General features: G+C 50.0%; 1 protein-coding gene across 1 annotated transcript in view; it reads right to left on the bottom strand.

Moving 5' to 3' along the window:
- Window positions 1–1773: 1773 nt before the first annotated feature.
- FAM117A (family with sequence similarity 117 member A) overlaps window positions 1774–27455 on the bottom strand; it is a 44957-nt gene continuing 19275 nt past the window's right edge. Inside the window, exons 2-8 of the mRNA XM_068529665.1 lie at window positions 19591–19760; window positions 11053–11148; window positions 9690–9800; window positions 9134–9268; window positions 7751–7952; window positions 6206–6356; window positions 1774–3013 (exon numbers count right to left, since the gene is read on the bottom strand). Of these exons, the coding sequence (XP_068385766.1) occupies window positions 2713–3013; window positions 6206–6356; window positions 7751–7952; window positions 9134–9268; window positions 9690–9800; window positions 11053–11148; window positions 19591–19760 (1166 nt within the window). The 3' untranslated portion in view covers window positions 1774–2712. The remainder of the gene's footprint in view (window positions 3014–6205; window positions 6357–7750; window positions 7953–9133; window positions 9269–9689; window positions 9801–11052; window positions 11149–19590; window positions 19761–27455) is intronic.

Below are 27455 nucleotides of genomic sequence, written 5' to 3'. Positions count from 1 at the left end.
CTATATTATTACTAATAATAGCCACCTTGTCGCCTCTTGACTGTTCTGAGGATCAATTGAGCTGAGGTTGGTGAAACGGTCTTATAAACTGTAAAGTGTGCTGTGCAAGTTTAAGGTATTTATTAGTCATTACTCTTTCTCAACTCTAATCTTATTTCCTCACATCCTCCAGGTGGAAATGGAAGCTTGCCGAAGTGGATTTTCTTCAGGGTCTTACAACTCACCAACAAGGGAGCAAACCCTCCCGCATTGATGAGCTCCCTGTTGGAGCCCCTCTCTCATCCCAGTGTCGGACCTCCACCTGCTGACACCAAGAGCTAGGGCCGGACTGACCCCAGGGCTTGCCACTACCGGCCTCAAGCCCCACCGTAATCACTGGACTCTGGGTTGCTCTTTGGGTAGAGGCTCCTTCTCCCCTTCTAGCAGCCTGCTCCTTTGGCACAGCCTCAGGCAAAGGAAGGAAACTCGGGGCAGCACCACACCCATCCCTCCGGGCCTGACTCACTAAGACTTTGGGGGTAGGCCAAACATCTTTCAGGGGAGGGGTAAGAAGTAGAAGATAGGGTCTGTCTGCAACCCCCTGTGTCCTTTATATAAGTTGGGGAGGGGGACCCCCACACATTTGCTCTCTTGCCCAGTGGCTTACTTTACTGTGTTAGCCGACGATTCCAGGGCACGGAGCTGGGGTTCCAGTCCCAGCTCTACCTCTTTACCAGCTGGGACTTCAAACAATTCACTTGACCTCTGAGTCAAGTTTCCTCATCAGAAATTAATGGAAATACAATAACAAGCGGTAGAGTACTGTGGTTAGAAGCACAGGCATTGGATTCAAAAGATCTGGTTCCCAGTCCTAGCTTCCCCGCTTTGTACCTGTGTTTTGGGGGCAAAGTTTATCAATTTTTTTTTTTTTTGTCCTTCCCTCATTAGTACAGTGGGATTTATCACATCAGATGGTTTGTGATATTTCAATGACATTTTATGTAAAGCATTTTACAGTGTATCTGATGCTTACCTAGCCAATACATGGTAGTTGGGATAGCCTGGCTTAGGAGTTTGTTTTGAGGTTTTATGAGATAGATAGATATAATTGTAGTTATTATGACTGCCCTTGGAGTAGTCAACTTTGTACCCATACAGTGGGGGTAATGTGTCCTTTGTGAAAATGCTTTGTAAATTGCAAAGCACTATCAGAATGTTCAGATGGTTATTCTCATTTTCCCCAAAAGCCTAAGAGCTCTTACAGGGGGGGCACTATAAAGCTGAGGAACAGTTTCTTTTACCCTCTGTGTTGTGGGTACTCACTGATGTGAAAAGAACACTCACAAGGAGCTAAAGCTTCCCCAACACTGTGCCCGGAGATTCGATCTGAATGCCATTCCCTCATCTTGTTTTCCTTGCTGGTGCAAGGAGCACCCACAATGTCAAACTGTCTCCCCTTGGTCACCCTTATGTCCCTGCTAAAATCCGCTCTCCCTTAGGGTGTTTTTCCAGACTCACCCGAGAAAGGATGACTTCCCCTCTGACTCCTTCACCCCACCTCCACCACACTCTTCATTCTGGACAGACTCTCCCTGGCCCCACTGTTTCTATGTCCAAGTAGAGAATGCAAGCCTGCTGTCCTGAGGACGCAGACTCTGGATCCATCCACCCAACATTATGTGTTAAGTAAAGGCTGCTCTTAAAGACAAGGATGAAGTGATTAATATGATACCCTCAATCTCCATCCCGTTCCCTCCCCCCAAAAATATTTAACAGAACCTCAAGCTGCTGGGAATACTTATTTATTTGGTCTATTAACACCAAGATCTGCAAAAAACAAAAAACAAACAAAAAAACACAACTTCTAAACACAGGATAATAAAACTTGAACATTAACATTCTTCTTCGATTTTGTGTAAGCTCTGCAGTATGGAAAATATACAAACTTCAAACAGCTGCAAAAATAGTGTCTTTGGGAGAAAATAGAGTTTCTACATCGATACAAGAAAAATAGGCATTTTTCTAATCCAACCCAGTCCTGGGGCAGGTGGAGGGTGGAGAGTCACCACTTGCCACCCGGAGGAATGCCAGCTCTCCCTCTCCCCTACTACCCACCTGGGGCTGGGCAGGCTGGGCTGCTGCTTAAGACAATCTTAGGGTGAAAGCGAGATGAAAATGCCACTTAGGAAAACGCTTGGTTCCCCCTCTGCCAGCAGCTGGATTGGTCAAGTGTTATGGCCCTTTCGGGCTGCTTTGGTCAGCTCCTCCAATGAGAGGGAGGTATGGGGATGGGACTGAGAGGATGGGGGAATCTATTCGGGTCTCCTCGTCTGTGTCTGGGGAGGAGAGGTAAGGAAATCTGTGGTGTCCCCTCTCCTTTAATCATGGCCAGCTTGCTCCATGATAAAGACAAGGGCCCCGTACACAGTCCTTTGGACTCACACCCAGGTGTGGGGGACCCAAGACCTTCTGGGTGAGTTTTCCACCAAGTGAGAGAGGTGACAAGAACACGGGTGTGACTTGTGAGCTGCCCAGCTGCTAGTGGAGAAGGCAGGTCCCCTCACATTCGAAGGGGCAGGGGTCCATCGGAAAGAGGACCCGGGGCTTTGACACAATAAATGAAAGTGCTCAAAGGCCAGGAGGGAAGGGCTCCTTCATCCCCCATCTCAGGGGAGCTCGGGAGGGGCCTGCCACCAAGGCACTGGTCTCCATGGTGAAGTGGGGGTGGGGCCCTCAGACCACCAGGGAGCTCTGGAAAAGCACGGGCTCTTCTGACGGTGGGGGGCGCTGCCAAGGCTCGAATGGCAGCGAGGAGGCCTTGGGGGCCTCTGGATCCTTCCGAGGCGGTGGCCTGGGGCTGGCTGGGGGAAGGGGGGACCCCGGGCTTGAGGGGCAGTTACGGAAGATGAAGCCCATGCTGGGGAAGAGGGGCTTCATCAAGCTGACGGGGCAGAAGGCCGAGCCGGTTGGGTTGAAATGGACTTTGTTCTTGTCAGGACAGGAAGTCAGGAAGGCCAGGTCAGGACCTGGGGACCTGGAGGACGGAGAGAGAAACACAGACATACATGTGTGCATGCACACAAACAGCCAGTGAGACGGGATGAGAGGTGTCACAGCGTCAGGGGAGCAAGGGAGCTAGGTCTCTGTTCAAACATGTTGGTAACTTGACCAAAAAAACGACAGGCTACTGAGCAACAACCAGTGCTCAGTAGGCCCCTCAGCTCTCCATGTTTTAGAAATATGGCTAAACAACAGGAAATCTACTTTAGATTTTACTTTAGATTTAGATCTAATCTAAAGCAGATTTAGAAATCTACCTTAATCCCAACAGGAGGGATTAAAGCTAGACGGGAAGAAGAACTTCCTCACAGTGTGATTCTAGAAGAGGAGACCGAGAGATCTTTTAATTTGAGAGGTTTCATCAGTGAACAGTGTTTTAGGGGCAGACCACTTGCCTGAAAGCAGAGATCCAAGCAGAGTGACTTTTTATAGCCTAAAGCAGGGCTTCTCAGCCTCAGCACTACTGGCATTTGGGGTGGATAATTCTTGGTTGTGGGGGCTAGCGTGTGCACCGTAGGACGTTTAGCAGCATCCCTGGCCCCTCCCCACCACACGCCAGTAGCACCCCACCCCAAGTTGCGACAACCATTGCCAGATGTCCCCTGGGGGGAAAAGTATCCCCCATTGAAATCTACTGACCTCAAGAATCTAATTCTTGAGCAGATTTGAAAGGTGTGATTTTCAAAACCCTTGCTGGGAGGAAAGGACAGCAGCTAGACCTTATCAGGAGATCTAGGTTCTGATTCACCATGTGCTCTTGGCCTAACCTGCCTCACCTCTAACGTGGAAAGAATCCCTACCCTCCTGATAATGTAGGGGAAATGAAAGGATTAAAAGAGGTCAGGTCAGAGAGTTCTAGAGCAAGGAATCCTTATGATAAAAAAGGAGAAGAATGTCTGGCCATGCTTCAAGGGTGAAGAGCCCTGAGAAGCTGCTGGTTATGAGGATTCTGGGCAAGAAGACAAAAGTGTGGGAAGATAGTCAAGCTCTGCACCAATGCTTCCCATCGCCTAACTTTTTCTTGAAGTGTAATGTATACATACAGAAGAATGCACTTAGTGTACAGCTTGACAAATTGATTACTATTTTAATTGTAGAATTCTAATCATTCCAAATGCAGGAAGAGGAGCGAGGCATGCAGAGGAGGGCAGATGTTGGCCCAGCGTGAGAGATGGGAGGAGAGGTAGAGGGAAGCGAAGGCCCGTGTGCAGGGTGTGTTTGGAAGCCTGGGGTCCCAGAGGACTCCGCAGCGGCAAGGTGCCCACTGACTGAGAAGGGCTTAAAAGAATCCCACTTTAGGGGCTTCCCTGGTGGCGCAGTGGTTGAGAATCTGCCTGCTAATGCAGGGGACACGGGTTCGAGCCCTGGTCTGGGAGGATCCCACATGCCGCGGAGTAACTAGGCCCGTGAGCCACAACTACTGAGCCTGCGCGTCTGGAGCCTGTGCTCCGCAACAATAGAGGCCACGATAGTGAGAGGCCCGCGCACCGCGATGAAGAGTGGCCCCCGCTTGCCGCAACTAGAGAAAGCCCTAGCACAGAAACGAAGACCCAACATAGCAATCAATCAATCAATCAATTAAAAAAAAAAAAAGACTCCTCATTAAAAAAAAAAAAAAAAAAAAAAAAAGAATCCCACTTTAGGAAGAGGTGGGGGATGGGCAGGAGAGGGAATGCTCTCAGTGTGTGCATGCATGCATGAGGAGGGTGACCCAGGGGAGACCAAGTAACACTCGAAGGACATGAGGGCAACCAGCGTGACCCTGAACGGCTTGATTCCCTCCCTGGGAATCTTACACGATGGACAGCCAGGAAGAGGAAAATGTGGCAGAGGAACCACTAAACACAAGAACTTCCCAGTAGGAAAGTTCATACAATGAAGAGACACCAATGAGCTGAGAATTTCTATCCCAGGATATCTAAGAAAGTAACTGATGGATCACTACCTCTCTCAAAGGGTTAACATAGGGGCAGGAAGCTGGATGAGATGACTTTAAGCCTCTTCTGGCCTTATGAGCCTACAAAAGAATAAAGACAAGCAACAGCCTAATTGCCACAACCAATTCCAGGTTGTAATTACTCAACTATACTGTGGACTGGGGAAGGGTACAAGAGCCCAGAGTCTGCTTAAGCTACGAGATCTGGCCTCTTCCCCCCACATGACCCCAGAGGATCGAGGGTTCTTGGAGAGATGCCAGGCAACAGTGATGATGGGAGCAAACCCTCAGTGCCCCTGGTTTTCTCCATAATTCCCACCCTGGCTCATATATGTACCTCCTGCTACTACCATGGGTTGTCCTCTCCCTTATCTGATATACAGATGGAGCCATCAAGGCCCCACACCCTGTCCTAGCTAAATCTCCACTCACACACCATAACTAAACTTCCTCACTGCCATCGAATCCACAGCTTCCAATGTGAATCGGCCCTGATGAATATTACACAGTGGCAGTGGAAATATGATGAACTCTCTTCTTAGCTCCTGCTAAGGGGGACTGTGGGGCATTTGGAAAGTTTTGGCTCTTGATTCTCTCTGCTAACGGGAGGGAACTGTAGTAAAGAAATCAACTTAAGAATGACTTCTGAACTGTCCAGTCTGGTTTGGGAATATTCCATAGTCCTTACTTGCAAGGACTGGAAATTTCTGTCTGGGAGTTCATGACACTTGAACCACTGCAGCTGCAGGGTGAAGATTTGACTCAGAAGCAATCAGAAAGCTTTTTAGGCTCCCCCTGCCACACCGGTGGGCATGAGGCGCTTCTAAGCTCTGCCTGAAGAGAATTACTAGTATGTTCTCTCTCTGATTATGGTCTAGCAAATTCTCACACCTTCCCCGGGGATGGAAAAAAATAGAAGAAACAAAGGATTTAGGTTTCAGATCTTTTTCCTTTCCAGCTCCTGCTGCGCTTGTGGCTGGCATGTGGGCAGAGAGCAGGTTTCTATGGAGATCATGATAAGCAAAGACTTAGGTGCTCAGAGGAGGTAATGTCAACAAGTTTGGTCATGGAAAGACTGCAATACTGATCATCTACAGCTGACAATGTCTCCAGGACAAGAGGGAGTCAGACTAAAGAGAGGCCTATCAGGTGGGATGCCACAGGGCTCAGCCCGCATCCCTATTCCTCCCTCGCACATCCTGACCCCCATCGACCCGCTGAGGTACTCACGTGGCCTCTTCAAACACTCGCACTCTCTCACAGCCTTCCGGGGGTTCCCGTTTGAAGACGTAGCTGTGATTGGGTCGAGGGGAGGCGGCAAAGGCAAGGACTGGAGATGGGCTGCCCTCTTCAAGGAAGGCTGGGTGGCCTGGAGGGGAAGCTGCAAACAGAGTAAGGCTGAGTCCCATGGTGCTAAAGGAAGGTCTCCGCTTTCCCGGACTCAGGCCTTGGTGTAAAGGGGCAGGACTGGGAGATATGGTATGGTGGGTGGCAGTGGTTATGTTAATCCAGGTTGTTTGTCTACACTCTACCTTAAAACATCTTTGAGGCAGCCTTACAAGAAAACAAACCTTGTATATGTGTGGCTGATTCACTTTGCTGTACAGCAGAAACTAACACAACATTGTAAAGCAATTATACTCCAATAAAAAAAATTAGATACCATAAAAAGAGGCCCAATAAAATAATGATGATAAATAAAATAAAATTTAAAAAAAAAGAAAATAAAACCAGAATTGTAAGGGAAAAAAAAAAAAAAATACAGACCTTGTTATACAGGATTAAAAAAAAAACAGTTGAACTGAGGGAAAAGTTGGGTCTAATACCAATTCCATATTCCCCGGAGGCAGACTGCGACTGGAACTCCAAGTCTCAGACTTGAAGGAATCCTAACATCTCTATCTCTGCCTTCTTCCAAGACTGCACCGCCCTGCCTGCCAGCATACCACAGCTTCTTCCTTTCCATGGTCTTGAAAATCTATCCCTTCTTCCAGGAAGAGCTCTTGTACTGACTCAGACAAGCAATCTTTACTCAACCCAACTTGTGGGATAAGATTCCTCTCACTTTCCACACAGCAAATGTACTTTGCCTAGGTTGCAAACATTGACTTTATCTGTATTTATCTCACATTTATTCTTTATTTTCTATGCTCTGTTTACCTCTGTATTGTTAGATCATGCCTTTGACCAGCCTACCTCATGGGGTTGCTGTGAGGATCAAGTTAGGTGATGCAGGCAACAGTGCTTTAGAATGTCAGGATCATTATGACGGGGAGGAGGGACTCTTGTCTTGTCCTCTCAGTGACGCAGCCACGGCAGAATAGAAAGTGGAGATTTGGAATCAGAAAGCTTGGGTTTCGATTTGGGTCAAACTGTGTGACCCTGGGCAAAAGACCACATTCTTTTATTTACAGCGTTCACACCCGCCTTGAGATGTATTGCTGGTAATGGGTACAGTGGACACCTGAACGGGCTCATGGGCTCTCCACGATGGCATGCTGAACCTCAGCCAAAAACTGGGGGTGGGAGGGATTGCTTCTTTGGATTCCAGTGAGGATTAAATAAAATTGTAAGTGCAGAAACTTCATATAAATTACAAATTAGAATCTGTATCAAGGACCACTATAACGTATGGAATATAGAAGACTCCCAAAGATATTCTAGTTGGTTAGTAAGTAAAAAATGCCTGGCCAGAAATTGATGAGAGTTGGAAAAGGGCATGGAGATGACCCCATACTCCATGTGGGCCCCGCAGCCTGGGCCTCCCCAGCTTACCTTTGTCACTGGGGATGGACGTCAGCTCCTCGGCTGCACCCTGGTGTTCCTCAAGGCTAGTCTGACCAGAAGGCTGGGGGGATGCCAGGGGCATGGAGGGAGAGCTGGCAAGGTTTCCAGGATCCAGGAGGAGGAGGGGATGATCACAGCTGCCGCTCTGGGGGGGAGCTGGGGCACGGTGCCCGTCAGGGATTTCAAGGATCTGCCGAGGAAGAGTGGGGGTCAGGCCTGTCTCTGCAGGCTGGCAGGGCTGCGGTGACCCTTAGGGTCATCCCCTTGCCATTGTCCTTGTCCTCTATTCACAACACACAGTGACAGCAGGACACCATTTCCTCACGTCACTGACTTTCCCAACAACCCCCAATCCAAGAGACACCTCCTCCTGCTTCTCCCAGAGCGCTTCATTCTTTCCCCTCATAGATAGAACTTTATGACTACATATTTATTTTATGGTTTCATCAAGGTGTTGCCCCCACAAGGCTGTAAGCCTCACGAGGGCAGGGGCCTCCTGTGTGTCAGGCTCTGGGAACACAAAGGTGAATAACACATGGGGGCACAAGAGCGGGCAAACCACCAGGACACTGTAACAGCTACAGGCCGTTGCAGGACGAACGTGCAGATTATTATCATGTATTAAATACACCCCCCCCCTCATTTTTTTTAACATTCAGTGGTACTTGTGTCCACAGCTCACCAGTCTGTGTGCACGTGTAAAATCCTACATATACGCACATTAAAAATCAACCAGCAAGTAAATCATAAACTGAGGGGTGTGCCCATTAGAATTATATTAATGTTGCCCAACTGGCATTCCCCAATTGTCCTGTGTCAGTATAAAAATGTGCCTGAGACTGCAGAAAAGGGAGCAAATAACTCTGCCTGGGAGTGGAGTGGGGGAGAAGGCTGCACAAAGGCAACTGGGCATGAAGGATGAACGCATGTCAGCAGGTAGAGATGGAGGGAAGGGAAGCAGTAACTCTAGTACTGGGGCCACCTGAACTGAGGCACAGCTGGGTGACGGTGACAGTGACAGTGATGAGTATGCCAGGAACACTGAGCTGGGGCTTTGGCTGAAGAGTGATGCCTAGTCCCTTCCTCCCAGCCAGGTGCCTTCCTCCCTGCTGACCCCTGCTCCTTCTCTTTCCACTCAATGCCCCAACGTCTTCCCCAACTTCACCCACCCAGCTCTGCTGTTCCTGTGGTCAAGTCCATCTGAGTCTAATAAACTCAATTTGTGTTCCTCCCATGGGGCGGTTTTGGCATGTTGCTCTGTTGACATGTGCACAGCCTGTGAGCCCCCGGACAGCACGAGTCCCAACTCCCTGTGTCCAGACTCAGCAAGACGCTGCCTATCTGTGCATCCGGGGTGCAGCCCCCACTCACCCGCAGCAGCTCCTCCTCACCCTGCTCTTTCACAAACACCTCCTCCAGCTCTTGGTTGAGCCCTTCCAGGCTCCGGTGCAGGCAGGGGCTCAGTCGCAGGACAGGGGACCCTGAGGGGAAGCTGGGAGGGGACGCCTGAGGAGGAGGTAAATGAAGCCATCACTGAACCCCACCAAGCCCCGTGCAGTTATCAGTTCTGACCAGGGGGGTAACGGTCATGTCTACACAGCAAAACCAAGTGAGTAGAGGAGAATTCGGGGACAGTTACCAATTGCAATAGGTCCATTCAGTGGCATTTTCTCCAGAAGGCAGAGCTTTGAGGGGCCCAGAGTGTGCTTTTAGAGTCTGCATCATGGCCTCAGTTGTGCAGGGGGTGGGGATGGAGGACAGAGACATGCAGCACAGCAAGAAACCCTTTCCAAAGTTGCACCAAAACTTCACCCGGCACCCACGTGGCCACAGGCCCTGCAGTGCAGGAGGGCTCAGAGGACCCGCCCACCCCAGGGGCCCCACCACAGAGGATGACAGAGGGGTGAGGGCTGGGGAAGGGACGTACCCTCAGTGCTCCCCGCACAGCATGGTCCCCTTGGAGGGGGGAGCCCCGCTCCTTCTCTTTCCCACTGCGGCTAAGCTTTGTCCTCTGCAGCTGTTGCTTCAACTTGGTAATCTGGCGGCAGGGAGAGGGAGAGAGGACAGGCAGGTGAAGCAAAGCAAAAGCGCACTGGGTCCTCCCTCCCAGGCGTGGCTCTTGCCAGAAGCCCATGAAAATACGTAAAAGGAAGACGGAAGTTAATCTTCCATCTCAAAATGCCTCAGTGGTGTTCAAAACTGTGAGGATAGGCTCATCAGGCAAGCTGGACACCACAGTAACCAGATTATTGGATTTTTTGAATTACCACGTATTCCACAGATGGCTCGCGTTCCGAAAAATTAAAAATATACAACGCTGAAACCATTTTTGTCTTTCGCAGATTCCAAAGGCATGGAACACTACTCTATTAATAGAAGTGGAAAATGATGTTTTTGAATCCACTCCTCAAAATACATCCACAGCGATCTCAAAGGCCCTGGGACCAAGAAGGACGGAAGGATTCCCCCCCGTTTTGGAGGAGACTGCACTGAGCAAGAAGCAGCCTCTCCAGAAGGAGTATCAGCTTCTGTCCCAACTTCACGTCCTGTAACAACTATGCAGCACCATCAACAAGTTTAAATTTGTCATTCTGGACCTACTGGTCCTTCGTGTAAATACTCGGATAATTACAAACTGTAAATACTTCGTATTTCCCACCAGCCTTAAATACTTCATATTCTCTCTCTGTCCTTGCAAGCAAGAGGGCAGAAGCTACTGCCCTGTAAAGGGTGACCCCTGGTGAGCTGGCCCTCCTGGGGGCTCCCCACAGCATGCCAAGCAGAGCTGGGTTGGGAGCCCTGGAATCCAGTCTATGGCTTTCTCTTCTCGCCCTCAACCCCCGTGGCCCTCATGAGAGGGAGGGAGGGCCAGGAAGAAGTGTTTGAGGACACATCGTTATTTATCTCTTCTTTTAAAAATAAGGCTGGATGAGTAGTTAAGTAGTAGATGAGGTTGGGCGCTTCCAACTCCCAGAAACTCGCTCTCTTTCTCCAGTCTCTGAAACGCTTATCTGGATCCAACCTCAAAGTGAAGTGAGAACAATGGCCACCCCCACCCTGAGCTAGGCTGCTGGAGGGCCAAGCCCCTGCCTGCAGGAGGGTCTGGGCTCCTGAAGCCAGGCCACCAGGAGGCTGGGAGGCAGCTATGAAGGCGCCATCTCCTTAGGAAAAGGCTAGGTCGAGGCAGGTGAGACTGGAAATGTGGGTCCACTTTGGAGCGGATGTGTCCATGGTGCTGGGGGTAGACGAGAGGCAGTTTCCTGGGCCACAGAGTCAAAGGGGGCAGTTACCTCTTTTCGGTGGTCTGTGCTGCCCCAGGACGCTGAGCGCTTGTGTGTACTCAAGCTGGCCCGCTCGCCTTCAAGCTCTTGCCAGGACAGGGGAGTCTGCAGGGAGAGAAACCCAGTGAGCCAGAGCAGCTTCTCAGGCTGCCTCTGGGGAAGCAGACACACCATTCCCCAGACAGAGGTGCTGGCTCTCTGAAGTCTTCTCTCACCTGCTCATCAACCTCCTGGACACTGCCAGCCTCTTTTACTCTTGCAGGCTTCTCCACCTGCACTGCCTCTTTCCCAGTCCACATCCTCCAGGAAACCTTCCCTGATGAGCCAATAAGGCCAACCTGCTCTTTACTCTCTTATGACTTTTACACATGGATTACAGCCCCAACTATTCCAAGTGCTCCTCCCCAGCAGCGAGGACCAGAACTGTCCCTCCCTATCCCGACCAGCTCCCAAAGAGCACTTTTTGGAGGCTCAGGGAAACACTGGCCTCCTCGATTCCCTCCCCGTCTATGTGCCCAGCACGGGCCCAGGTTCCTGGCAGCCTGATGAAAACAAGTTACCAGACGGGACTCCATTAAGGAATCATTAATGGGGAAAACAGGAAAAAGCTCAACAGAGATGCCCCATGCGCCATCCTGAACCGAAGCAGAAGACTTCTGTGCAGTGCAGTACTTCAAGCTTGTTCCGTGACTTTTCCCTGTCCACAGAGGGTTAGGGTCCCCCAAGTCCTCCTGAATACATAGGGAGGGGACATTTTCGCAAAGGAGGGAGCCAGAATTCTGAACTCAGCCCTGACTCCTGACCCCTCTTGGCTTTATCACAGCTCCTTCTCCTGGGCCCTGCTCTGCCCCTGTGAGAACGTGACTCTCAGTCCGCCATCCTCCCTCCCCCACTGCACAGAGGACAGAGGACCCAGGATGGAGGCAGCGGGAGTTGTAGACCCACTTCCTGAGCCCCTACCAGAAGGAGGAAGCGGTTGGCTCTAAGCACGAGGCAGAGGAGGACACAGTCCCTCCCCCCCCACCAGCATCCCTACTTCCATTCCAAGGGAGGGGCCCAAGGGGGAAGGCTCTGGTGGAACCAGTTCCTCTCTAACTTCTTTGCACAAGCTGCCAAAACCATGAGGGCCTGGGAACTGTCTCCTCCAACAGATCCGCTGACCTCCCCTGAGAGGTTGTTACAAACAGAAAAGGGGGAGGATAAGAGGGAAAAAGCCCAACAACTCACCACCCAACAGCTGTTAAGAAGAGCTCGGTGATGGCAGTCTGAGCGGGGCTGTGGGAGTAGGCTGCCCTGCGCAACAGCTGCAGGGGAGAGGGTCCACGGGGATGCCGAGACTTCCTGCCTCTTCCTTCTCCCAGCTGCCCACCAATCAGGGCCTTTACCCGGCCGTGCGACACAGCCAGGGTGAGACAACTGCCGGACTCCCTTCCCTGAGGCCAGCACCACAAGGGAGACCCTCCAGAGATGTGTCCCCACTATTCCTTCTTCAGCAAAAGGGCAGAGAGCATATCCTCAGGCCTATACCCCAAAGCCTCGAGGTGGAGCTGGCTCTGACAGTGGAAACCAAGCAGCTGGTCTACTTCCAAATGCCTATCAGGGTGTTGGCAGACAGAGCCTCAGAAAAGGCTGCTGCAGATACTGAAAAGAGAGGAGAAGCCCACAGCGCCCTGAGCGGAGCAGATGCATGAACACTCCTCCCGTCCCAGGGCTCCAAGCCAAACCTACAGATAACTAGGTCTGCTCATCAAAGCTGCGTTCCACACAAGCTTGTTGTCCCTGGAAAGGTGGCAGAGACTACAGAGGAAGGGTGACAAAGGCTAAGGTGTTGATGCCTGTTTCTCCTCCTCCGGGAAGATACTGCACTCACAGGTGGGTGGTGAGAAGGAGGTAAAAGCAGCCACATTCAGGTTGCCACCGGTTCTACTAATATCTCTTGCGAACTCTTCAACTGCCTCTTTCTTCTGAGATACGTGAGGGGGTGGAAGGAGAAGCGTAGGCTAGCGCTGGAGGCGGGAATGCATGTGAAAACTCATGGCAGCTGGGATCATCTCCTCTCTCAATCCATCTCACCGCAATCTGCTCAGCAGCGTCTCCCAGCAACTACTGCCTACTCTGTAAACTGTGCTACTAAGGCCATCGCTTTGCCTCAACAGCCACCCCTGGCCATAGACAGCACCATCTTACCCTCCATCTGTGGGCTCTCTGTCCCACAGGCAAATGTAGCTCCATCTCCTTTTTCTTTCCTTATCCCTAGACCTCTAAGCCTGGTCTCCCCACCTAAGACGGCCCGCCGTACCAGCTCTTCCCAGCCTTCCCATCAGGGAGCCCTTCCTAGCTGTCCACCTCATGCGGCCTCCTGCCTCACTCTGCATCTTCTCTGATCAGATGGGTTCAGGGTACACATCACTCATGCACTCAACAAAGAGTTACTGAATGCAAACTGTGTGTCACGTGCTGTTCCAGGTGCCGGGGACATAACAAGGCACAAAATGACAAAAATCCTCACCCCCTTTGAGTTTACGTTCTAGCTGGAGGCACAGTTTAAACAGTGATAAGTACTGAGAGAGAAATACACCAAAGAAAGGGAATAGGAATGCTGGGCTGGGGAACATGATTTTAAATGTCAGGGAAGTCCTCAGTGAAAAGGGAACATCTGCTGAAAACATGAAGGAGATGAGGAGTGAGACGTGTGGATATCAGAGGTGAGAGTGACCCCGATGGAGGAAATAGCAAGTGCAAAGGCCCCCAAGCAGGAGCCAGTCTGGTGGGTTTGAGAATGATAAGGAGGCCAGTGTGGCTGGGGCAGAGTGGGTGAGGGGCAGAGTAGTAGGAGACGAGGTCTGTAGGCGTGACAGGTTGAAAATGGCCCCCCAAAGAAATCAGGTCCTAGTCCCTGGAACCTGTAAATGTTACCTTATATGGTAAAGTTTTTGCAGATGCGATTAAGTTAAGGATCTTGAGATGCAAAGATTATCCTGGTGGGCCCTAATGCCATTAAAAGTGTCCTTATGAGAGAGAGAGAGACAGAGGGAGATTAGACACTCACAGAAGAAGGTAAGGCAATGTGACCATGGAGGCAGAGACTGGAGTGACGTGGCCACAAGCCAAGGAATGCTGGCAACCACCAGAAGCTGGAAGATGCAAGGAATGGGTCTCTCAGAGAGCCTCCAGAGAGAGTATAGCCCTGCCAACACCTTGATCTTGGCCTAGCGGAATGAATTCAGACTTCTGGCCTCCAGAATTATGAGAGAATAACTTTCCATTGTTTTAAGCCACTAAGTTTGAGGTAATTTGTTACATCAGCCTCAGGAACCGAATACAGTAGGTTTTCCTGTGTTTGAAGCTGTTTACATGCTGGCCTTGAGTATTCTTCAGGCAGGCACATGCACAGGTATGGGCTTTGGCCCCTCCAAGGTGACCTAGGAGCATCAAGAAAGGGACCATGCCGGCCCCTTATTTCTAGTGCCCCTGGGTGGACAGGCCCCTCCTCCTGGGTCTCACCACAGGTATCTGGGCCAAGGTCTCCTTGGAGCACAGAAGAGTCACAGCTAAGGAAGGTTACCCTTCAAAGAGTGACCCTTCATGGCACAATGGGGGTCAAGCCGGGCTGTGTGACAGCACCGTAAGTAGCTGTTCCAGACAGTCCTCTGGAAGCAGGATAAAGCTTGAGCTCAGCAGGCCAGTCATGTTTGTCAAAGGGACTCACACACTGGAACAGATTTATTTTAACACCCTGGCCCAGGGGGAGCAGCTAAGGGAGAAGCAGGGCTACTTACTGGCCACGAGTGGCGTCAGCCAACTATGCAGATGATGCTCGGATTATGCAAAACTGGATGTGGGTTAGACCACGGAAGCTTTGCCTGGGATTCTGAAGTCCCAGAGCAACATGTGGGATAACTGGGTGAGGGCGAGGACAGCTTTATAACAAGAAGGCAGGGGTGAGATGGAGCCCAAACCCTCCAAACTGGAACCTCTTTCTCTACCCCCCACTCAACTAAGCCTCTACCCAGATTCTGAGACAGGAAGAGTCCTGGTCCTTGCTGTCTCCAGTGACCTTGGCTGGGCCCTGGGAACATAACCCAGTGTACCTATGCGGATGTGTAGAGCAGCGTGGTGCCTGGCCTAGTATATATGCTCAGTAACTACTTGCTGAACTGAAATTCAGCAGGGAATCAGCCTCTTGGGACTCTGGCCAGAAAAAGAGGCAGGAAAGGCTCTGAGGGTGGTCTGCCGGCCAGCGCCGAGAACTCTAGCAGCAGGTGGCCAAGGCCACCATCTGTGGCCCTACGGTGACTGTGCAACCCTCAGATTTTCCATCATGGACCCATTTTCAAATATTCTGTGCTGATGTCAAACCATATACTGAACAACTGGTCCTGCTCACCGGTTTGGGAAATAGGCACTGTGCCCAGGCCCTCACACCCGCAAAGAAAGGCCCATCATAAGCAGACTGAATCGTGTGTCATCACCAAATGCTGAGGCACTGGATTGGGAAAAAGAGGAGGACAGCACACAGGTAGGGAAAGTCACAGAAAGGGAAGTCTTCCCAAACAAAGCATGCCACCTCTGCCTCTGCCCTTCCGGACACTCCATGAAGTTTGTCAAGGACTCAAGCTAATTTTTTTTCCCAAAGGGTAACTCAGGCCTAAAGAAAAAAAAGTCTCTCATAAGGGCATCCCTACCTCACCTGGAGCCTGCAGAGGAAATGGGGCTGGGGATGAGCAGAAAGGGGGGCCAGGCAGAGCAGGCACCCAGGGTCCCGTCTGTCTCCAGGATGAGAACACCAGCGGGGGAACTTGGCTCCAACAGTCATTCCAGCTGTGGTGAGACCACTTCCTCCCTCCAGAAGAGTGCGAGAAGACTCCCAGCAAGAAGGGAGGGGTGACTGCAACCACCAGCATGTGCTGCCATCTCCCGTCCCGGCCCCGGGCCCAGTGCCAGGGGCGGCCGGCCCACAGCACTTGATGGCCAGCTCTGAGTGACCAGCTGACCTGGGGGAGGGCAGTCAGGAGAGGGGAAAACAGATTCAGATTTACCTGGACAATCCTGACAAAGTCCTCCGAGACACAAAGAAACCTCCAGATGATGGTGAAACCACACAAGAGCCTTCCTAGTCCTCGTTGACTGGCCCCTCTGCGTCCAGCACCCACTGCACCCAAGCTGTTCCTTACACCTACCGAGCTGACCTCTGGGAGACCTGGTCATCCCGCTCCCATCACCCATCCTGGCTCAGAACATGTAGCAGCTCCAAAGCCCTCCTTTCCCGATGACCACATTCACACCTCCTTAGGAGAACCAATTTCCCAAATAAGATCCATCCACCTCTCTTCCTCACTTGCCCCAAATATTTGGGTAAGCCCGCTCTCCATGTCAGACTGCAAGTTGCTTGGGAACCACCCGTGCTATCCTTTGCGCCTGCCTAAGGGCTTAAAACACAGCTAAGCCCAGGGAGGGAATACTGGGACTGTTGGCAACCTGCTGCAATTCGAGAACCGAGAGCTTTTAACCCATCTTCTGCCTTGGGAGAAGCCTTGAGGATGCAGTGTGCTGGGCTATCTAAATGGCAGGTGTTCTGATATGAAACTTGCAGGGCTCTTGCCTGCTCTAGGGGGTTCAGAGAGGGGAGCCAAGCTGCTCGGCCTACACCATGACTAAGGCTGCTGTCCTTACTGCAAGTCCTGCCCCTGGGAGTGCCAGGCTGATGAGGTCTCCAAACACACTCTGGCGGCTGGCTGGGGTGTGTGTGGGGCTGGGTTGGGGGCACAGATAAGAGAGAAGTGAGGGCCTGCCAGGTGTGGTGGAGGTACTTCACTGGTGTGGCTAGAAGAGAAAGCGCAGAAGGTGGGGGTAGGGGTGGGAACAGCCCCCCTCGAGCTCAAAGGAATTAAGGAAACGTGCTGGCATCATCTATTTTTAGTGACTTAAAAGCTTTCAAGGACTTTGGTAGATCCTGCCTCCCTACCTTCCCTCCACTCTTCTCTGCACCCCCTTGTGTCTCCCCCATAAAACCTCTCCCTCATCTCCAGTCCCTTCTGGGTGGTGTAGCCGTGCTCAGTAGGGGAGGAGCACCAATTTCTTTGGGAGATGTTGAAGAAGGCAGCTTGTGCCAGACCAGGGTGCTCAAGCAAGAATTTGAATGGAGCCCAAAACCTAGAAGCAGAAAATTCCCAGAAGGCCAGGAATGAAAGATGGGCAGAGCACATACTTGGGTTTGGATGCCCACGTTGATCAGAATTCTCCCACCTCCTGACTGCAGCCACAATATTGACAGGTTGCTAAGGGTTCCTCGAGGGCTGGAGCCCAGCCCAGGGAAAGAGGAAAGCTGCACAGCTCGGCCTTGCCAGACCCGCGGAGGCGCATCGCTGGCCTCTGTCTTGCTGTGGCAAGAAGCCCGGACTTGTTATATAAAAGATCTGGCCTGCAGCTGGAGCCTGAGCAAAACACACAGCCTAGAGCCCATGCCTCTAAATCCGGCCAGGGAACATCTGAGGCCAACCCTGCCTTGAGTTGACAAAGAGAACGCCATCTGAGGAGTGGGATGGAGGCTTCCTAGAAGGCTGGTAGCAGGAAATGACAGTGACGGGGATACGGGGATAGGTAGGTGGGCTGCATGGAAGCCTGCCATCTGACGAAGTGGGATGTAATCATGAGCTTACACAACCAAAGCAACCTCAAGTCCTGCTCCTCCAGGAAGCCCTCCGTGACTAGACGCATTATTTGGACTAAACACTCTCTCAAAAGAGAAAGGGGTGTGTGCTCCAGGCATGTGAAGGGGCAGTATAACCTATCCTACTTGCCCTTTTCAGGGGACACAGGGAACAACAGTGTCTGGGGCTTCCGGGAAGTCGGTGTGCTACCTGGAGCGTGCTCTCCCTTCACAGTCTGTTCCTAGATCTAAAGAATGCCACTGGACTTCCCTGGTGGCGCAGCGGTTAAGAATCCACCTGCCAATGCAGGGGACACAGGTTCGAGCCCTGGTCAGGGAAGATCCCACATGCCACGGAGCAGCTAAACCCGTGTGCCACAACTATTGAGCCTGCGCTTTAGAGCCTGTGAGCCACAACTACTGAGCCTACGTGCCATAACTACTGAAACCCGCACACCTAGAGCCTGTGCTCCACAACAAGAGAAGCCACCGCAATGAGAAGCCCGCGCACCGCAATGAAGAGTAGCCGCCGCTCGCCGCAACTAGAGAAAGCACACACGGAGCAACGAAGACCCAACGCAGCCAAAAATAAATAAATTAATTAATTAAAAAAAAAAAAGAGTGCCATCAATTTTAACTGCAGCAACTCTTGTTGGTCCAAGGTGGCATATTCCTATGAGAATTCCCCTCCTGTAAACTGTGCCAGACATTTGGCCCCATCTCATCCTTTGGCTCCCTGTTCACTGGCCTTCATGGAACTGGCATCCAGACTCACCAAGGTCAAATCTTGTTCTCATTTCCTTGTTCTCTACTCTGACATGCCAAGAACAGTACTGGGCATTCAAACATTTACTAATAACATTTGAAAATGGATCTCATTTAAAAAATAAATAAAAGGGACTGGGAGATGTGCTCCGCAGAGGAGGACAGGGGAAGCGAGCGCACAAAACCCTTTCCCATTTGGCCGGCACCCCACCTCCAATCAGGCGGGGCGGGCACGCTCCAGCGACATGCAAAGGAAGAGTGACTGGCCCAGCATCCCCCAGGACGTGGGCTGCCTCTCCTCTGAGCCTGTGTTCTCCCCACCCTGTTTCCTCTTTCCTGAGAACAACTCATTTGTTCTGAAGTTGAACAGGAATGGGCTTAAACTGCATCAAAAGGGAGAAGATTTGACTCTTAAAAACTTAACTGCTGAAAATGTTGAAGTCCTGAGTCAGATGAAGAAATATCTTTGTATAATTTCACATATGAGATGACTTCTTGCTCAGGCTAACACTACCTTACTCAAAAACTGACCAATGGACTGGATGATTACAGAGATCCCTTCTAAGTTTAGGATTCTTAATGAAGAGAAGAACCCTGAAGAGGGGACCTGGGCTCCATCAGACTCAAATGGGTCCACCGAAATCCCAGGCAGGGTTGCTGATTAGGGATCAACTCTCCATTATCTGAGAACTTTCCACTCCTGTTGCTCTAGTGGGATCTATCCTGGCTCAACACACTTTCGGGCCACCTCTTCCAGTTGTCTGGGGAGTGCATACTCAGTTGAATGTTGGTCTGTTTTAGCAACGTAAATCTCATTTATTAAAACCTAGAATAAATTCCAAAATCAACTCTTGTATACCCACACATGAATACTCAAAGCCAAACTGATAAACCCAGATTGCCTTCTCTCTCCCACCAGTCAGGTGGAATGCAAACTCATTTTCAGGTAAATTTACGAAGAGAACCAAGTAGGTTAACATGAGATGATGAAAAGCTACGTGGTGCATATGTACAGCCAAAACCCAGGACAAGTCACATCAATGACTGAGTATTGGTAAGTCGACCCAAGGCCTCCTCGACCAGCCCACCGCCCCACCTTTATCCCTTATCCCGTTAGCAGAGAGCTTCATTACCTGGGTGGCCTTGTCATTGGTACAGCAAGTGAAGGCCCCATCAGCATCTCGTGGCCACTGGCCCAGAAGGTAGGAGCTGAGGATGGTGTCCAGGGAGAATGTACGTCGGACCTGGGGTGGCTGAGGCCTCCACACTGGCTTTTCTGGGGCCACGGAACACGGGACGCTGGCTGGAAGAGAGCACAGCCCGCACACCTGGACGTCAGCAAGGAGGCAGCAGACACAGTAACCAACCTTCCCTCTTTCAGGAAGCCTCACCGGACTGCCGCATCTTCACTTATATTTACCTCCCTCCGACAGAATTTGAAGCAGCCCATAAAAGCACATACAGCGTGATGAAAGCTCTCCTGACTTATCCAGCTGGTCTTTCTCACTGGAAACAATTTACACCATTTCACTCTGGACGAGGGGTTACTTTACACATGTCTTCTTTCTCCTGTTCCTAATGGACTACAGACTGTGAACTCCCAGGTCTCTGCACTGAGTTTCCTGAGAGCAGGACTGTTTCCCATCATTAAAGAAGTAACTGGAAGTGAACAAAAACCAAGTTTTCCTCCATCTTTTATCCTGCCTTTTATTTCCTTTTATCTCCTGCCTTCTTCCAGCACTGATTGCAAGGCTCCTATGTACAAATTCAACCCAGTTAACTGAAGGACTCTTCCTATTTCCTTCAAGACCATTAGCTCCAGGGAACCTAGGTGACTGAGACAAAGAGAACGACATAACTACTTTCAACTATCCAGGATCCAGGAGAATATCCAAGTCTTTTGGTTCTCTCCTCTATCTCTGACTTCTGGCTAAATAGAACAAAAATAAAGCAGTTACAAATCCACTTGTTTCATTTTTACCTTGATTAAAGCTTTCTGGGGGAAGGTAAAAGTTGAAAGTGTTGCTAAAATCTAAGCGTTCTGGAATCATCTGTAAGTTTCAGTCATCTGGGTTGACCATGTTTTCTGCAGCCACATTCAAAACACACTACGATCTTAAGGTCTGTAAGGCTCTTTCCTTTAAACAGAGCAAAATGCTTTCACATCTGTACTAATCTCTGGATAATTCATGTGTGCATTAAGCACAACGAAAGAACTGGGGACTGTAGATATAAATAAACTTGAAGAGCTTTATATTAAAAAGACACTAACAGGTTGGCACGTTCCTCAAAAAGTTAAATATAGAATTACCATACCATCCAGCAATTCTGCTTCTAGGTATATATACAAAAGAATTGAAAGGAGGGTCTCAAAGAGATATTTGTATACCCATGTTCATAGCAGCACTATTCACAATAGCCAAGAGGTAGAAACAACCCAAGTGTTCACTGACAGATGAATGGATCAACAACATGTGTTCTACACATACAATGGAGTCTCAAAAAGGGATGAAGTTCTGATACATGTTACACCATGGATGAAACTTCAAGACATTATGCTACATGAAATAAAACCGACACAAAAGGACAAATATTGTATGATTCCACTTATATGAGGTACCTAGAATAGGCAAATTCATAGGGACAGAAAGTAGAACAGAGGTTACCAGGGGCTTAGGGGGAGAAGGGAATGGGGCATTATTTTTTTTTTTTTTAATATTTTATTTATTTATTTATTTATGGCTGTGTTGGGTCTTCGTTTCTGTGTGAGGGCTTTCTCCAGTTGCGGCAAGCAGGGGCCACTCTTCATCGCGGTGCGCAGGCCTCTCACTATCGCGGCCTCTCCCGTTGCGGAGCACAGGCTCCAGACGCGCAGGCTCAGCAATTGTGGCTCACGGGCCCAGTCGCTCCGCGGCATGTGGGATCTTCCCAGACCAGGGCCCGAACCCGTGTCCCCTGCATTGGCAGGCAGACTCTCAACCACTGCGCCACCAGGGAAGCCCCGGGCATTATTATTTAATGGGCACAGAGCTTCTGCTTGGGGTGATGAAAATGTTCTGGAAATGGACAGTGGTGATGGTTACACGACATTGTAAGTGTACTTAATGTCACAGAATCATAAACTTATAATGTTTAAATGGTAAATTTTATGTTATGTGTATTTTACCACAATAAAAAAAAAGGGAGAAACACTGATAATACTATCTACATTCTCTAAATCCATTTAAATATTTACACACATTTTGACATAGTATAATCAATACGAAATATATTACATGATATTCTGCTTTGTTCTACCCATTTCCAAGTATCAACAGTCTACATATCTGTCATTTTTAAAGACTACATAATATTCCACCAGGTTGATATACAGTAGTTTGCTTAGCCAATCCCATATTATTGGACGTTTGAGAGGTTTCCCCCACCCCAATTTGGATATCATAAATGTTATTGCGTGGATAACTTTTAGTCTCAGGTTTTATCTAATTCCTTACATATTCCTAGGTCATTTTCCTCAGCCATCATATAGTATGTGCTCATTTAAAACAAACTAAAGGGACTTCCCTGGTGGTGCAGTGGTTAAGAATCCTCCTGCCAACGCAGGGGACACGGGTTCGATCCCTGGTCCGGGAAGATCCCACATGCCGCAGAGCAACTAAGCCCGTGCACCACAACTACTGAAGCCCATGAGCCTAGAGCCCGTGCTCTGCAACGAGAAGCCACGGCAATGAGAAGCCTGTGCACTGCAACGAAGAGTGGCCCCTGCTCGCCGCAACAAAGCCCACGCACAACAACGAAGACCCAACACAGCCAAAAAATAAATAAATAAAAATAAATTTATTTTTAAAAATAAATTAATTAATTAAAAAAAAAAACAAATTAAAAATGACTTATAAAAGTAGTGTGGGGAATTCCCTGGCAGTCCAGTGGTTAGGACTCCACGCTTTCACTATCGTGGGCCCAGTTTTGATTCCTGGTCAGGGAACTAAGATCCCGTAAGCCATGTGTTGCGGCCAAAAAAAAAGGTAGTGTGAATTGTGGAAAATTCAAGAAATATGCAAACAAACAGAAAAAACTTCAAATTTCAACACCCAGAGATAATCATGGATAATACTATTAGATATGTATCCTTGGGGGCCTTGCCTTCTATGTGCATGCATGTATGTGTGTGTGTGTGTGTGTGTATGCTTTACAATGAAAAATGGGATTATACTGTACATATTATTTTGCAATGAGTCTTCACCTTATATCATAAACACCTTTCCAAATCAATATATACTGACCTACAACACACCCTTTTAAATGACCTTAACACTCTTTAAACTCTTCAAAGGCTTTCTTTCAAAGACAGTACTCATAGGCCTCGTGTTCTGGTCCCATTTACCTTTCCTTTACACGTCACTCCTCTTCAAAAGCTCTATGTCCTGGACAAACTACACTATGCACCATTTCCCACCCATGTCTTGGGCCTGCCCTCCTCTGAGGTTTTGCACATGTGCTCAGGGCTGAAATCTGATCCATCCATCAGGGCCAGCCTAAACATCTCCACCTCCACGGAGCTTCCTGAGTCCCCTGGAAGGAATGTCTCAGGATTTTCTGATTTTCCCCAGTACTTTGTACTCTTCTAGTACTTCCCAGCCGTTATTGGATTACAAGTATTTGTAACTCCCAGCTAATAAACAACCTGTGGCCAAGGGCTGTCTAATTTATCTTTGAACCCCACACAGCATCTAGAGCATAGGGTTGGAGATTGGCAGACGCCTAAGTATTTGCATAAAATCAAAACCCTGTTACTATAAGGGAGAGCCTGCTCTAATTACACCTGGACTCTAGGTTTGTGTGCCTTGCACATCCATGCTCACCTGCTCCCTGTGAGTAAATCCCCCTGAGCTGCTTGCCCCCTTTCCTCTCTCTGAGGCTCAGGGAGGCCCAACCTCTTTCTTCCCCTCCCTGCACCTGTCACCCAGAAAGTTAGTGACAGGCACGCTGGGTTCAAGCCCCAACTGCATCCCCTACACTGGCATTTCAACCACTCGTTTTTCTATCCTGGGCTTAAGATCAAAAGGTGGCAATCTAGATACTTCTGGGAGCTCCCGACCCATGCCGGCAGCCTGGCCAGACACCAAAATGCTGTCCTGTGGTTCTCCCAAACTGTCTCTAAGAGCCCACTGATGAGGCGGGGGCCCTTGAAGGCAAGTTTACAAGATTACATGACAGAGAAGCAATGAGGCAGGTGGGAAGCAGATGAGCCAGAGACTGGCAGAGAGGCCAGAACACCATGATTCTAACAGCTCCTTCACCGCTGTCGGAAGGAAGAGGGCTGTGACTCCAGGGCTGAGAAAAAAGCACTGGGGAGAAAGATTTCTTGGAGCCACCTCTCCTAGCCCCTCAGCAGAAATTGCTGCAAAAACCTCCTTTAGAATTTTTTCCATCCTGAGACCCTAAGTATGTTCTTCTGTTTGTGTAATACTTTCAAGTTTTGCCCCCTCCTCACAAAGTACTTGTGTGTGTACAGTCTTTTGTTCTCCTAAAGGGGCTCCAGAAAGACTGATAAGGAGACCAAGGCACAGAGAAGTCCAGTCTCAGATTGGGCTCGGTCGCCCAGAAAGTCAGGAGCAGCCCTACATCCAAATCCAAGCCTCCTTCTTCCTACATCAGTTCACGGGGCTCTTGGCCCTTTTGCATCAGGAACACCTCCAAGGGTGCGGGACATCTGCCTACATACCTGAAGGAAGAAATGCTTGGCAGCTCCTTCAGGGAGGGGAGTAAGGAAGGAGACCACAGGCCTGACCCGGGTGTCCATGGCAATTTTTTGTTTGGGGTGTTGGTTGGTTGGTTTTTTGGAGAAGACTTTGAAACCTAGGGGGAAGGATTCTAGTAAACCATGCCCATTTTACATCTTCCCATTGATACCCTTCACAGCCCACCTCATTCGTGAGTTACAGGAGGAGTCCAATTTCAAGGGCAGTAATCAGAGATGACATTTTACTCCCCAGCACCCCCAGGGTTGGGGAGGACCCAGGATCCTGGAACTTCGTATAAGAATCCAACCACCCATTTTGATCAACTCTACATCCAAATCTGACCAAAGTTATTCATAAAGACTCTGAGGGCTTTGTTGGTTCTGACTTGCTCCTCCATATACAAAAACAAAACAAAACAAAAACACGAATACTAAAACAAAAAAACGGAAGGAACGGCGGATGGGGAGAAACCAAGTACCCCAATCCAGAACCAGCTGCCTCTGACCCAGCCCCCTCCTCTCTGCTAGGCCTGCAAGGATGTCGCTGCATCTAAGACAAACTGGAGGACTCGCCTCAGTTTCTTTTCCTTAAATGAGACCGCTGGGCCTCAGATTTATTTCTACAGTGACCACATCCTAGCACAGTGTGCCGGCCCAGCTCCTGACCAGCCGCAAGGTGACAGAATTCCCTTCTGTCTCAAAGCCCTCAGCAAAGCCGCAGCTCCCCTCCCAAACCCCCACGTTCTTAGACCCTTCTGAGGAGACGAAAGTGCCATGTTTCCTTCACGCCCAGAAAATAAGGGAGGGGGGCACTTTAAAAAGATGAGATTTTGACAGGAAAACAAATCTACCACTTATTTTAAAAACCCCACCCCAAATGGTTTGGTGATGACCTGCTAATTTGGGCACCAGAACTGATTAAGGGCCAAACCAAGGTGTCAGGTTCCCCCCAAACGCAACACAAACCGAAGCCAAAACCAGACATTGACATGTTCTGTGCCATCCTCGAAGGGGCCACAGGCTGGAGCGGTGTGGCCCCCGAATATCTGGGAGGGGCTCAAGTGTGAGGGATCTGGTTCTGACTGCAGCTCTGCCCTCACTGTGACGTGACTGCAGCCCACGCTTCATGCCCTCCCCCCTCACCGGGCCTGCTCTCCCATCCGGCAGGCAGGAGCACAGTCCCAGCCTCAGTTACCTCTCAGGGACGCTGTAAAGAACAGAAGATGAGATGCAAAAAGGCTTTAAAGTCTTCATTAGATAGATCATGTCAAACCAATTACTGTCAGTTAGCCCCTCCCCACACCACAATCTTTTAGGACTGAAGGTGTGGGTGGGGAAGGAAGAGGAGACATGCAGGGTGAGTTCCAGCCACCACTGTCCCCTGGGAAGGCCCACAGCTTCAGTGTCAGAGCCCTTTCCTTTCCTAGTGTTGGTCTAACCCAGCCAGGACAGCACCCGGAGTGGATGATGCCAGCGAAAGAGCCGCTGGGAGGCGTGGGCGGCAGCAGCGCTGTCAGCACTGAGACCTCCGTCAGCCGGGAACGTCCTCTAAGAAATCTCACAAGTGAGTGCAGTTGAAACAGGGGCTCCTGGGCTTATCCCTCCCTTACGGGCACACCGGAAAGATCTGGGGATGGGGTTCTGCCCTGCAATTGTGTGATTATGGTTAAAGGAGAAGTGTTGAGAAGTCACAACGGTTGCTTGTGGTCGGAAGATGAACTGGTTTCATTTCTGGAAAGTACCCCTCTCAGATTTGGGAAACAGGACAATTGGCTGCCCTGTCTGAGAAGAGACGCCCCTATCATGACAGGCCAAGACAAAGCAGCAAGTTGCGGGGCCCTGGCTGGTGGCTGCGGGAGGGTGGGGTGTCCTGTTTACAGCGCTGTGGGGTATTATCGGCCCATCGCATGCAGCAGCCTCCACAGCCCAACCACCTGGCGAAGCTCCCTGGCACAGGGCCAGGCCATTTCACCATGCAGCTGAGCAGTGGCGGATGCTTTGGTTCTTGGGCAACGGCAAAAGGAAAAAACAAAACAAAACAGCACACACCAGAGATAAGAAGCCTTAGGTGCTATCTTCCGGAGCCACTTGGCCCTGTCTCCCAACTGCTACATTTGTATGGCTTTGGGGAGAGGGGGCTCTGAGTGGAGAGGACCGCCGGTCAAGCGTCTGCTGCGCCTTGGGGGACAGTGAATAGGGCAGAAACACACAAACAGCTGACGAGGGGCCTGGCACGCCACAGCAGACTGACTGATTCCTTCAGTAGCAGATTCTGAGTGCCCACCACAAACCAGCCCTGTGACAGGCCCTGGTGACACGGGAGGAGCCGGACAAGAAGCTGCTGACCAGGCTGAAGTGGGGCAGGCCAATACGCTCCCCAAGGGCCAGGCTGCCAGCTCAACCTCTGGGGGTTCCTCCAGTCACCGACTCTTCAGAAGGACCTCCATTTGGTCTCTGCTGTTCCCTCATACTCCTGGCTGGAAATCAGCTCAGGCCTGACCACACCAGCAAACCCCCACCGCGGGAACCCGAAGGAGGAGGGCGACAGCTCTTAGAAGGAGGGGTCAGGGAAAGGAGGAAGGCAGCAGACGACGCAGGAAGTGAGGCATCTGTGGCTGCCCTTCTCAACTTGGCCAGAGATAGACTGTGGGGTGGAGGCTTAGCAGCTTATGAGGAGAGACCAGCCCCTGACCAGAGGGTCCTGGCTGGGAATCTAGGGGGGCTACTTCACTTATTTTACTATCTTTGGGGCAATGCAGGAGAGAGAAACCTAGGAAACAAGACAAGGCTACTCTCCACCCATCCTCCATTAGCTTGAGGCTGAGTGACCCCAAAATACCCAAGAAGAACTACAGAAGGAAGAAGAGAGACAGCCAATGAGATTTCACAGGTGGCAAAAACTCAGCAACTGGCAGGTTCAACAAACAAGTTATCAGTCACTTTCTCATGTCGCTGGGGTTTGAGCCATTATTAGCACTAATCTTCTCGCCTTCCCTCTTTAAAACAACTCTCATTATAACAGAAGCTGTACATACATAGGAGGAAATCAAAGGAAATTTTAAAAATGCAGATTAGCAAAAACTGAAAAATAAAAACGATGCATGCCGCCACTCAGAAATCACCACTCTGCACATCCTTCCTGATCTCTCCCTGTGCACCTATGTATGCATATGTATTTTTAATAAAATGAGATCTTATTACACATTTTTCTAACAATATGCTTTTTTCAGCCACTGATCTTCACTTCAGGAGAAG

The sequence above is a fragment of the Eschrichtius robustus genome, chromosome 20, assembly GCF_028021215.1.
Source record: "Eschrichtius robustus isolate mEscRob2 chromosome 20, mEscRob2.pri, whole genome shotgun sequence".
Taxonomy (NCBI): domain Eukaryota; kingdom Metazoa; phylum Chordata; class Mammalia; order Artiodactyla; family Eschrichtiidae; genus Eschrichtius; species Eschrichtius robustus.
The sequence above is the reverse complement of the archived record's forward strand: the minus strand, read 5'-3'. Positions and strand labels throughout refer to the sequence as shown.